General features: G+C 38.0%; 1 protein-coding gene across 1 annotated transcript in view; it reads right to left on the bottom strand.

Annotated features, from left to right (window-relative positions):
• RDX (radixin) overlaps nucleotides 1–5,785 on the bottom strand; it is a 93,485-nt gene extending 87,700 nt beyond the window's left edge. The window contains 2 exon segments of the mRNA XM_042780371.1: nucleotides 1,676–1,759; nucleotides 5,774–5,785. Coding sequence (XP_042636305.1) covers nucleotides 1,676–1,759; nucleotides 5,774–5,785 — 96 coding nt within the window.
• Nucleotides 5,786–13,550: the final 7,765 nt, after the last annotated feature.

Here is a 13,550-nt window from a genome sequence, read left to right as displayed (position 1 = left end):
TTGTATGGAAACTGAATTTGCTCTGTAAATTTTCACCCAAATCACAATTAAAAAAAAAAAAAAGAATAAACTCCTGTTTGTTAAGGCCATCCCATCTGTGGTATATTTCGTGTTAGAGGGGCACTAGGTAACCAGAACAGTGCCTAAGGCATTTAAGTGCTAACCAGAAGGTTAGAAGTTCAAACCCACCAGCCACTCTGCAGAAGGAAGACTAGGCAATTTATTTCCATAAAGATTTACCGCCTCAGAAACTCAAAGAGGGTTGCTATGAATCGGATTGACTCAATGGCAGTGAGTTTGTTTTTTTGTTTTTGTTTTGTACTCTCTTAACAATCATCACACTTTTACCTATTTACATGTCTGTCCTTTCCTCTGCCTTATGATTTCACTGTGAAGGAGACCAATGCTTCATTTATCTTTGTAACTCCACGAAAATATGCTTGTCATATAGCAGGTACCAAATGTTTGCTGAATTAGCAAATCATAATCTTCAAGATGCTAGACCCAGGTTTCTATTCTACCCAAGTATTATTCCCTAAACATTGTTTTCTCTGCTACAAACAATGACTATATCCTAATATTTCCAGTTATTAAAATTCTATCCATTCTTCAAGGTGTAAATCAAAAGCCTCCTACTACTACACAGAGTGATAGTTTCTGCTTCTAAATATCTAGGGAAATTAAGTTAAAATACTCTCCTGGTACTGACGCAACCTGACTGGCATTGTAGTTCTTTTTAATACTATCATTTTTACTAAAGAGTAGACTCAGGGGCTATGCAGAATTTATGTATATCCCTTTCAGTTTCCATTACAATAACTAGTATACCAAACCAAACCCACTGTCGTCGAGTCGGATTCAACTTACAGCGACACTTCCTTGGGTTTCTGAGGCGGTATCACTACGGAAGTAGACTGCCCAACTTTACTTCCGAGGGGTGGCTAGTGGGTTTGAACTGCTAGCCTTCTGATTAGCAGTCAAATGTCTTAGGCAATATGCTACCAGAGCTCCTAATAACTAGTATGTTGTTGCTGTTATTGTAATATGCTGTCGAGTCAATTTTGACTGATAGCGACCCCTCTTCTTGGGTTTCCGAGACAGTATCACTACGGAAGTAGACTGCCGCATCTTCCTTCCGAGGAGCGGCTGGTGGGTTTGAACTGCCAGCCTTCTGATTAGCAGTCAAATGCCTTAGGCACTATGCCACCAGCGCTCCAATAACTAGTAGAGCAGATGTTAAATAAACACCTGTTTTATAATAATTTTTTTTTTGAAGTTCTATCCCACTAATTAGGAGCTCTGGTAGCATAGTAGCTAAGGCACTTGACTGCTAACCAGAAGGCTGGTAGTTCAAACCCACCAGCCACTCCTCGAAAGGAAGATTGGGCAGTCTACTTTCGCAGTGATACTGCCTCAGAAACCCAAGGAGGGGTCGCTATGAGTTGGGTCCAACTTGATGGCAAATAACAACAACAGCCCACTAATTTAGGAGTAACAAAGAATAAAGAATATCCTTACAGTTGTTTAAGATAACTAAACAGGTAATATGAAAAATTCCCAGTGTTCCACTGTTGCATTATTAGTAAAAGTATTAGGAAAATATAAAAATAAGAATGCAACAGTATCCAAACAATGAATCTTTGAAAGTTGCATACTTCATGTGGTCAAATGGTACCTGGTCAAAAAGTTGCTTGCCAGTTGTATTGGGCTGAATTGCAAATTCCAGCTCGGCATCCATTGTAGTTACTCTTACATTGATCTGTAACAGAAACAAAAAGGATTATCAGTAGAAAAGAGTATGTACTTATTAAAGTATTAGGCAGAAGGAAATTTTTAAAATCTGATTTATAAAATAAAGCAGTATAATATGCAAATAATTAAAAACCAAAAACCAAACACATGGCAGTGGAGTTAGATCCAACTCATAGCGACCCCTCCTTGGGCTTCCAAGGCAGTGTCACTACAGAAGTAAATTGTCCAACCTTCCTTCCGAGGAGTGGCTGGTGGGTTGGAACCACCAGCCTTCTAGTTAGCAGTCAAATGCCTTAGGCACTATGCCACCAGAGCTCCCACAAATAAAGCAACTCTAAAATTGTATCTGATTTTTTTAAGATGATAAAGTCTCAACCACAAAAATCTTACATCTATTTGAAAAAACAAAAAGCCTATGAAGTTCTGTCTTTAAAAATATCTACTGACTATTTAACATATTCTAGATGCTAGGTCATAAATGTTCCATATTCTCATTCAGCCCTTGAAACAATACTAGTAGATATGTTCATTTCTATAGACTCAAAACAGTTTCCATTAGTTGTCAAAGGACACAGGAATATCAAATGGCAAAGCAGGTATTTAAACTGATCTCTAACTCCAAACTCTTTGAATTCCATTCACTATGCCATATTTCTTTCAACACAAAAGTCAGATATTATATTTTATTCATACTGCAATATATTCTTCACTTTATAAAAAACATTCAACTATAGGCCATTATTTGCTATTATTTGCTTACCTGTTTTTAACAATTTTATCACGTAAACAACCTTTCTGGTTGGCTATCTCACCAAAGACTTAACATATCTGTCAGTGATTGAATTCTGTCACCCATAAATGTGTCAACTTGGCTAGGCCATGATTCTCAGCAGTTTGGTAGTTAGGTAATTATGTAATTTGGCAGTTATGTAGTGATGTAATCACCCCCCATGATGTGATCTGATGTGATCAGCCAATTAGTTATAAGGAGATTATAGTGAGATGTAACACCCTTATTCAGGTCACAGCTCTGATACCATCCAATGTAAGGGGATTTTCCCTGGAGCATAGCCTGTATCACCTTTTATCTTACAAGAGCTAAAAGGAGAAAGAAGAAGCTATTGGAGAGCAGAGAGACCTATTACCACCAAGAAAGAGCTGGAAGCAGGTTGCATCCTCTGGACCAAGGCTCCCTGCACAGAACTTGCCAGACCCAGGGGAAGACTGATGCCAAGACACATGAAGAGTACCCAGGAGCAGAAGCCAGAAGAGACAAAAACCTTCCTCTGGAGCCAACAGATAGGAAGCCTTACCCTAGAGACAACACCCTGAATTTAGACTTCTAGCCTCCTGTGAGAAAATAAATTTGTTTTTTAAAGCCAACTCAGTTTAGGACTGGGAGGCAGCCGAGCCCGAGGGTGTATGACTGCAACTCAGTGGACCAGGATGATGACGCTCACCAAAGACAAGGGGGCAGAGTTGCCATCTCAGTGGGCCGCGATGGCAGAGCTTAAGCCCAGAACCTGGGACCTCCACTAAGAATCTAGAGATAGCAGCCAACACGCAGAGTCTGGAGGTATCAAAGAACAGATGATTATTTTCAAGCCTTGAGACCTAATGTAAATTGTTCTGCTGGGTTTTGGACATACTTGGTGTCTGTTATCCCTTCTATCCCTCCTACTTTTCCCACTGTAATGAAAATGTCTACCTTATACCTGTTCTACTACTATCCTTTAAAAACAGATAACTTGTCATTTGATTTCACAGGTTTACAGATGAAGACGAATTTTGCCCTAAGATAGAATATACTTCAAATCTCACCTGTATTTGATTTAGATGATTCAGAAGATTAGATTTTGGACTTGCAGTTGATTTAAGACTTTTGGGATGATGTGGTGGGGTAAATGTGTTTTGCATGTGTCAAGGACATGAATTTTGGGGAGCTAAAGAGTGGTATTTTCAATTGCCTTATATGCATGTGAAAGTTGGACAATGAATGAGAAAGACTGAAGAAGAGTTGACACTTTTGAAATGTGTTGGTGAAGAATACTGAAAATACCACGGACTGCCAGAAGAATGAACAAATCTGTCCTGGAAGAAGTATAGTCAAAATGCTCCTTGGAAACAAGAATGGCCAGACTTCATCTCACCTACTGTGGTCATGTTGTCAGAAGGGACCATTCCCTGGAAAAAGATATCATGCTTGGTAAAGTAGAGGGTCAGAGAAAAAGGGGAAGACCATCAACGAGATGGACTGACACAGTGGCTACAATGATGGGCTCAGGTATAGCAAGTATTGTGACACTGGCAGAGGACCAGGCAGTGCTTCATTCTGTTGTACATAGGGTTGTTATGCCAATTTGACAGCACCTAACAACAACAACAGAATGGAATGTTATAGACCATATTGTGTTCCAAAAAAATGTGTTGTAATTCTTAACCCCTACATCTGTGGTTATAATCTCATTTGGGAATGGGTTATCTTTGTTACTAATGATACAGGATTAGTGTAGGGTATATCTTAAGTCAATCTCTTTTGAGATATAAAAGAGATTAAATAAGGAAGCAAAAGAAGTAGAGAGGAGGGAAGAAAGATGCCACATGAAGATTACCAAGGAACAAAAGCTCAAAGTGACAAGGACCTTCCTCCAGAGCTGACAAAGAGAAAAAGCCTTGCCCTAGAGACAGGACCCTGGATTTGATCTAACCTCCAAACTAGGAGAAAATAAATTTTGTTTGTTAAAGCCACCCATTTGTGGTATTCCTGCTATAGCAGCACTAGATAACTAAGACATGTACTAACTACAAACCTGGGCAAAATGGATGTGTAAAATATGGAGACCAAATTAAATTTCTCTAAGTTTTGTCAGACAGGGGCCAACTGTGCAACAGACCATCAGTTGCTCACATGCAAGTTTAAGCTGAAGCTGAAGAAAATTAAAACAAGTTCATGAGCACCAAAATACTACCTAAAGTACATCCCTGAATGTATACCTGAATTTAGAGACCATGTGAAGATAAGATTTGACACACTGAAACACTAATGACCAATGACAAGTTGTGGGATGACATCAAGGACAACAAACATGAAGAAAACCAAAAGTCAATAAAAGATAGGAAAGGAAGAAAAGACCAAAATGCATGTCAGAAGAGACTCTGAAACCTGCTCTTGAATGGACAGTACCTAAAGCAAATGGAAGAAATGATGAAGTAAAAGAGCTGAACAAAAGATTTCCAAGGGCAGCTCAAGAAGACAAAGCATTATAAGAAATGTGCAAAGACCTACAGTTAGAAGTGGGGAAAAAAATGGAGAAAAAAATTCAAGCCTTGGGTAGCAATATGGGCAAAATAGTGAATAATGCAGGAAGCACCAAAAGAAGATGGAAGGAATACAATGTACTCACTGTACCAAAAGGAATTGGTGGACATTCAACCATTTCAGAAGGTAGCATATGATCAAGAACCGATGGTACTGAAAGAAGAAGTCTAAGCTACATTGAAGGAATTGGTGAAAAACAAGGCCCCACTTAATATGTGAGGAAATCAAGAATTGGAGAGAATAATTTAACAAACTTAGATTAAGTGGCAGAACCAGAATAACTAAGACAGTTTGACCCCAGAACACATGACTACAGTGTTACCTGTATACATCTTTTTCACTGGCCCACCTATCTGTGTTCGAGCCACACTAATCTAAAACAAAATTTAGAGTTTTTAGTACAATTAATCTACTGTATTTTTTCCTTACCATAATACTTAGTATTATATTGTTGCTATGTGTCATCGAGTCAATTCCAACTCATTGCCACCCTATAAGACAGAGTAAAACCATTCCATAGGGTTTCCTAGGCTACAATCTTTATGGGAGATCATCAGGTCTTTTCTCTTTAGGAGCTGCTGCTGGTGGGTTCAAACTGCTGACCTTTTAGTTAGCAGCCAAGTACTTAACCAGGGCTCCTTAAAAAGAACTTAAAGCTACTAACATTAAGTGAGTACTATCAAAAGTAATAAATACACTTACTGGTTTCGGCATTTTGCTCCTCTTTTTGTTGCCTTCTTTAAAAAACTCTTCACTTTTATGGATTCTGTTGTCACCTTCTATTAAAGAAAAAGAAAGTATAATTGGTCTGATTTTTTAATATAAGGATTTTAATTATAATTTGTGTAGCTCAACTGCACGATTTGCATTGAATAAGATTAAACCATTCTGAAATGTAAGTTTAAAGTAATATGAACTCTTACACTACTTTTCAAGGTACCATAACTTTCTTTAAAAAGATTAAAATCTATGATTTAAAATACCATACATCTCAAATAGCACAGTGTAAAGCATACCAATTACCTACTAAAAGGTTTAATGTAATTACAGACAACATGGAGCAAGAACACGATTGCTAAAGGTTCAAACGCTCTCTCTCTCAATATGATCAGGTTCATCCTTGTATGCAGATTGATACAGAGAAGAACAGTATTTGAGGACAAATAGATTCAGATTCTAAAGAGCTCACATTCACCTCAGAAACACATTTTAACTTTTTTTCTTGTACTGCCAAAGACAAAAGTAAATTTTCATTAATGAAAACTATAAAAGGATAAACAATTTTTAAAATAATAATATTCTTTCTTCTTCAAAGTCTGAAAATTCAAATAAAAGAGTAGACTATTCACCTAAAGTCTATAAAACAGTCTTTTCTCTATAAACTAGCACACTGCTTGCTACTTACCTGCATGCTCTGGTAGCATAGTGGCTAAGGCACTTGACTGCTAACCAGAAGGCTGGCGGTTCAAACCCACCAGCCACTCCTCGGAAGGAAGGTTGGGCAATCCTACTTCCGTAGTGATACTGCCTCGGAAACCCAAGGAGGGGTCACTATGAGTCAGGGCTGACTCAACGGCACATAACAACAACAACAACAAAGTGGCCTGCAATGATAAATTTAGAATTGTCCTCAAGACCAATGTTAAATTCTATTTTCTCCCCCAAGACAGCAGAAGTAAATCTTAGTCCAAGAGAATTACCAAGCTGTCTTACGCTAAATATTCTTAGTAAAAAGCACCTAACCAAATTGTGGGATTGTGGGATTTTCCTTACATACCAATCAAAACATCCAAAATTCTTAATCAGTATTAGTTGTCCATAAGAAATGATTAACATTCCAATTTGAAAGTTATCGTGCAAAGTACTATATTAGATAGTTCCTTGAGAAATCAATTATCTAGGATTATCTCTTACAAGAAACTTTATTCATTACAGTCCAAAATAACCAAAGCCGTTGCCATCAAGTTCACTCTGACTCACAGCAGCCCTATGGGACAGGAACTGCCCCCAAAGGGTTTCCAAGGCTATAAATCTTTACCAAAGCAGACTTCCCTATCCTCCTTTTATGGAGCAGCAGTTGATGGGCTTGACCAATCTTTTGGTTAGAAGCCAAATACTTTAACCACTGAGATACCAGAGCTCCTTATTCATCACCGTAGGATCAAATAAATGAATATACAATTAATTTTGTGTTTTACAAATGCATTACCATAAAGAAAATTAAAGTCCTGATGCATACAACATGGATGAACCTTGAAAACATGCTAGGTGAAATAAGTCAAAAGGACAAATATTCTATAATCCCACTTATATAAAATTCTAAAATAGGCAAATGTACAGATACTAAAGTCTATTAGTGGTTTACCAGGGGTGCAACTGAGGATGAGAGAGGTAATCATTACTTGGGGGACACTGAGCTTCTGGTAAAGGTGATGGAAAAATGTGGAAACAGGTAGTGGTGTTGGTTGCATGTGAAAGTGATGAAAATGATTAATGTCACTTAATTGTACATGTAAGAAGCGCTGGTGGCCCAGTACCTAAGGCATTTGACTGCTAACCAGATGAGAGGTTCAAACCCACCAGTGCAAGGAAGACGGAACAATCTACTTCAGTACAGATTTACCTCCTCATAAACTCAATGGGGGTTGCTAGAGTTGGCAACTTGATGGAAATGGGTTTTGTTTTAATTGTACATGTAAAAAACCATTGAAATGCCTAATTTGTTATTTTATAGACAGACAGATATATATACACACACACACACACACACATACATATATATGTATAAAAAAACCAAACTCACTGCCACAGAGTCAGTTCCAACTCAAAACAACCCCCTCTGGGTTTCTAAGGTGGTAAATCTTTACTAAAGTAGATTGCCCAGTCTTCCTTCCTCGGAGTGGCTGGTGGGTTTGAATCACCAACCTTCTGGTTAGCAGTCAAATTAAATACCTTAGGCACTATGCCACCAGAGCCCCTTAGATATATATACATACATTTATGTATACACGTACACACACACACACACACACGTGTTGTGTGCCATGGAGTCAGCCCCGACTCATAGCGACCCCTCCTTGGGTTGCCGAGGCAGTATCACTACGGAAGTGGACTGCCCAACCTTCCTTCTGAGGAGTGGCTGGTGGGTTTGAACTGCCAACCTTCTGGTTAGCAGTCAAGTGCCTTAGGCACTATGCTACCAGAGCTCATACCACAATAAGAAAAAAAATTAAGTGGATTATGGTAAAGATTTCACAACTCAATGGATTTACTAAAAATATTAAACTATACATTTAATATGGTGAATTTGCATGGAATATAAATTATACCTCAATACCTGTGAGTCAGAATCAACTCAGTAGCAAGAGCAAAGTTACTTAAAATTTTAAAACTACATCAATTACTTTTTAAGATGTAATTAATAAGCATTCTTCAAAATGAAATAAAATGATGCACTGAAATAAGGTTATTTCCCCTAAATTTTACTCAATCACATGTCAATAAACTTCTCTATAGAGGGAACTGCCTCCTTATCTTTTTTCATCTGACACACTGGGGTATGAAATTCAGTTGGGAGATATAAAACACCTCATTTCTTTTATCATTTCCTAGCCTATTCTCTGTCTACCCACATTATCCTTTCATGAATCTAAATATACTTAATTTACTTATTTAATATAAGTAGATTTAAATACTTATATTCCAGAACACTTAAATATGCTCATGAGGAAGTGGTACACAGACCAAGAGGCTGTCATGTGAACAGAACAAGAGGGTACAGAATGGTTTAAAATTAGGAAAGGCATGAGGCAGGGTTGTATCCTTTCACCATACTGACTCAATCTGCATGTTAAGCAAAGGCGCTCTGGTGGCATAGTGGCTAAGGCATCTGACTGCTAACCAGAAGGCTGACATTCAAACTCACCAGCCACTCCTTGCAAGGAAGATTGGGCGATCTACTTCTGCAGAGATACCGCTTCGGAAACCCAAGAAAGGGTCGCTATGAGTCAGATTCGACTCAATGGCACTGAGTTTAGTAAGTGATGCTGAGCAAATTATCCAAGAAGCTGGACTATATGAAGAAGAACAGAGCATCAGAACTAGAGGGAGACTCATTGACAACCTGCAATATGCAGATGACACAACCTTGCTTGCTGAAAGTGAAGAAATCTTGAAGCATTTACTGATAAAGATTAAGACTACGGACTTCAGTATGGATTACATTCAATATAAAGAAAACAAAAACACTTACAATGCGACCAATAAACAACATCATCATAAATGGGGAACAGACTGAAGTTGTCCAGGATTTCATTTTATTTGGATCCACCATCAACACCCACTTCTAGACCAGCAACCTAGAAGTCAAACGTTGTATTGCACTGAGCAAATCTGCTGCAAAAGATCTCCTTAAAGTGTTAAAAGGGCAGAGATATCACTTTGAAGACTAAGGTGCACTTGACTCAAACATGGTATTCTCAATAGCTTCATAAGCATATGAAAGCTGGACAATGAATAAGGAAAACCAAAGAAAAATGGATGCATTTGAATTGTGATGCTGGTGAAAAATACTGAAAATACCAAGCACTGCCAGAAGAATAAACAAATCTGTCTTGGAAGAAGTACAGCCAGAATGCTCCTTAGAAGCAAAAACAGATAGATTTCATCTGACCATCTGTACTTTGGTCATGTTGTCAGAAAGTACCAGGCCCTGGAGGAGGATATCTTGCTCAATTAAAAAAAAAAAAAAAAAAAAAAAAAAAAAAACCAGATCCGACTCATAGCAACTTCTCCTTGGGTTTCCAAGGCGCTATCACTACAGAAGTAGAATGCCCAACCTTCCTTCAGAGGAGTGGCTAGTGGGTTTGAACAGCCAGCCTTCTGGTTAGCAGTCAAATGCCTTAGGCACTATGCCTCCAGAGAGGATCAGGGGAAAAAAAAAAAAAGGAAAACGCTCAACAAAATGGATTGACATGGATTGACACAGTGGCTTCAACAATAGGCTCAAGCAAAGTAGTCTGTGAGAATAATGCCAGGCGGGGGGGTGGGGAAGGTGGGGGGAGGGAGGATTTCATTCTGTTGTACATAGGGTCACTACAGGTTGTAACCTACTCAAAAGCACCACCACCACATCTGAAGTTAGGAACCACTCCCTTTTCATTCCTAATGCAGTTCATTGCTGTCTTCAGATTTTCTCGGTTAATCTTCCAAAAGTCCATTTTCTTTGATCTATTTCTTTTCATTTCTGTCCTTATCCTTTTTATTTCACTTGTCACTCCTTACTGTGGCTTTGCAATGTGGTCATTTTCTAATCCCTAGAACTAAAAGTCTACCTAAGTAATTTCCAATCTTTCTTCATTTCTAATACATGCATTAAACCATAAACTAAATGTGCCCAAACATAAGGCAACTCTACATATAAAAGTGATCTATTTTGTCAGAGAAAATATTTTAAAATAATTTTCAATTATTTGAATATGTAAATAGTCAAGTGTATATAATATTTATTAAGCATATCTAAACGCTAAAAACAGTCTATAAAATAGTGATTCACAAATATTATTGGCATTTATCTCTCATTTCATAGAACACTTTTATTCAAATTTCTTATACATTAGATACGAATGTCTAAATCAACACTTAGGCCACTTTTTGAATTATACCAGTTTTCTAGATTACTTGAATCAATTCTTGACTCATATTATATTATCACTAACAATTTTATCCAATGCTACAAGTACTCATTGATATAAAATATTAGAACTTTTATCCTCCATCTAGGAATATGTTTTAATAATCACATTGTAATCACTGACCTTATTTTTTTTAAGGCCCCTCCCCCCAAAAAAATTATTTACCAGGTTAGCTCTATGAACTTTTCCAAACTCACATGAGCTAAAGGCTATTTAGGTCAATGTCTCTTTCTCAAACATTACTTTTGCTCTCGAAAGAGAGTGCATATCTTATTAAAGACTTTCTAGAAAGCTCTGGTAGGAGCTTTGGTAGCATAGTGCCTAAGACACTTTAGCGCTAACCAGAAGGCTGGTGGTTCAAAGCCACCAGCCATTCCTCAGAAGGAAAGTTGGGCAATCTACTTCCATAGTGCTACTGCCTTGGCAACCCAAGGAGGGGTCACTATGAGTCGGGTCCAACTCGATGGCACATAACAACAACAACAACAGGAAGCTCTGGTGGCATAGTGCCTAAGGCATTTGACTGCTAATGAGAAGGCTGGCAGTTCAAACCCACGAGCCACTCCTTGGAAGGAAGGTTGGGCAATCTACTTCCACAGTGATGTTGTTGTTGTTGTTATGTGCCGTCGAGTCTTGGAAACCCAAAGAGGGGTCGCTATGAGTCGGATCCTACTCGACAGCAGTGAGTTTGGTTTGGTTTGGTTAAGGATACAAATATAAGTCTCCTTTTCTGAGAAATTTTTTTAAGAACAAAAACCTTGCCTTATATTTGAAACTATATCATATTTCCAAGTATTACTATACAAGTGTTACTATATATATAATGTGTCTATCCAAGTTTTTAATATGTAGTTCCATCACTGTTGTTCAGTTCTAAGTGTTTCCATTTTTAATTATGATTTTTAATCATTATTAAGAATTTTTAAGTTTTCTAATGAAATAGTTAAGTCTTGCAGAGGGGAGCAAAGTGCTTTCTTTTTATCTTTTACTTCTAAGTTTATCATAGTATAGTCGAAGAAGTGTTGTATAAGACCAGTAAAAATTTAAACTTTCTTTATTTTTAGTACTTAATCAGTATACGATAAGAATGTATCTTCTGCATTTAAGTAAGATCAAGCTAGATGAAGTTTTTAACGTTTTTGTTCACAATCTCTATTGCTATTCATTTTAGTCTACTAAATCAATTTGAGGAGCTCTGGTAGCATAGTGGCTAAGTCACTTGCCTGCTAACCAGACGGCTAGCGGTTCAAACCCACCAGCCACTCCTCGGAAGGAAGGTTGGGCAATCCTACTTCCGTAGTGATACTGCCTCGGAAACCCAAGGAGGGGTCGCTATGAGTCGGGGCTGACTCGACGGCACATAACAACAACAACAACAACAAATCAATTTGACAGAAGTGTATTAAATTTTCCCAATTATGAATGTGGATGCTATTTTCTTCTTGTAAACTGTCATTTTCTTATTTATGTTTTTAGGCTATGGTACTTGGTGAGTATACCAAAATCAAGGATTATTATACCTTTCCAGTGAATAGCACCACTTTTCATTAAGTTAACTTAATTTTTCATAAGTTAACTGCATATAAATACTAAGTTGATCATTAATTAGTTTGTCAACATTTTAAAGATATTTCATTTTCTTTTAGCATCTGTGATTGCTCATGAGAAATCTGTCAACCTGCAAAAAGGGCATGGAGGTAGCTTCCTCTAACCTCCTCCAATTTAACCAAGGGGAGACAAAATCACCATCAGCAGCCCAAGGCTAATTCCCATCAGGCGAAAGTCAGATATGCCACCACTCTCCAACCTTTTTACCAATTCTGATACCAACCATCCCTACCACAGCACTCTCTACTTCTCTGCTGGGTTTGATAATCCATTGTAATAGCCACACAGAACTCACAGATAATACAATTATTATTAGGGAAGTAACAGGCTACAATTCAAGTTCAGGAATGTTCAAGCATACTATTCTTTGATAAGAACACCCTTCCCTCAGCCATATCTTCTGGCATACCTCTTTTTGGCCCTTGGCCTGCCCTCTGCTCTGCCGATAGGTACACCTAGGTATGTCCCACTCCGCCAGCAAACTTCCTGCCCAAAGGCACGCAGCTTTTTGCTCCACGGGCTGGCAGGTCTGCCACTCTGTATCACGTATGTTTCTCATTCTGCTGATGCTGTTATTCTCTGCCGGTAACCAATCTCCCCGCCAAGGAGGTCCAGTGCAGGATCTCAGGTCCAAGAACGCACTTCTACCTCCAGCTCTTCTCTATTGATGGCAGTGAGATCCTCCCTTCTGCCTCTAAAAGGGCTCATTTTAAGCCTAGCAGAATGACAAAACTAACCAATCCCCACATTAGAATTCCATACACCATATTTCCATGGTTTCATCCCCACAAGGACACCATATATGTATTTATATTACTAACAAATTATCCAATTCCCTTTGTAGGACATCCAGTAATCTGATGGATGAAGTCACAAAGACCACGGCTACAAGAGTCATACCAAGTAATTCACTGCACCACACAACCTAACTTATTTCTTTGAAACGATACGCCTTTCCTCTCTGGTTTCAAAAATTTTTATTTTTCTTTGGTGGACTGCAGCTTCACTTTTAAATTGCTCAAGATTTGGTAATCTTCTTTATTCTAAAACACACTTTTCTTAAATTCTGAAATGTTTTTTACACTGCTTCTTTCCCATTCTCTTCTTATTCAGAAATTCTTATTAGATACATACGGTGTATTTTATTCTGTAATCCATGCCTATGTCTTCATACATTC

This window comes from Orycteropus afer, unplaced genomic scaffold, assembly GCF_000298275.1.
Source record: "Orycteropus afer afer isolate SDZICR_OR568_19922 unplaced genomic scaffold, OryAfe1.0 scaffold00036, whole genome shotgun sequence".
In the NCBI taxonomy this organism is placed as follows: domain Eukaryota; kingdom Metazoa; phylum Chordata; class Mammalia; order Tubulidentata; family Orycteropodidae; genus Orycteropus; species Orycteropus afer.
This window is presented reverse-complemented; position numbering and strand designations above follow the sequence as displayed.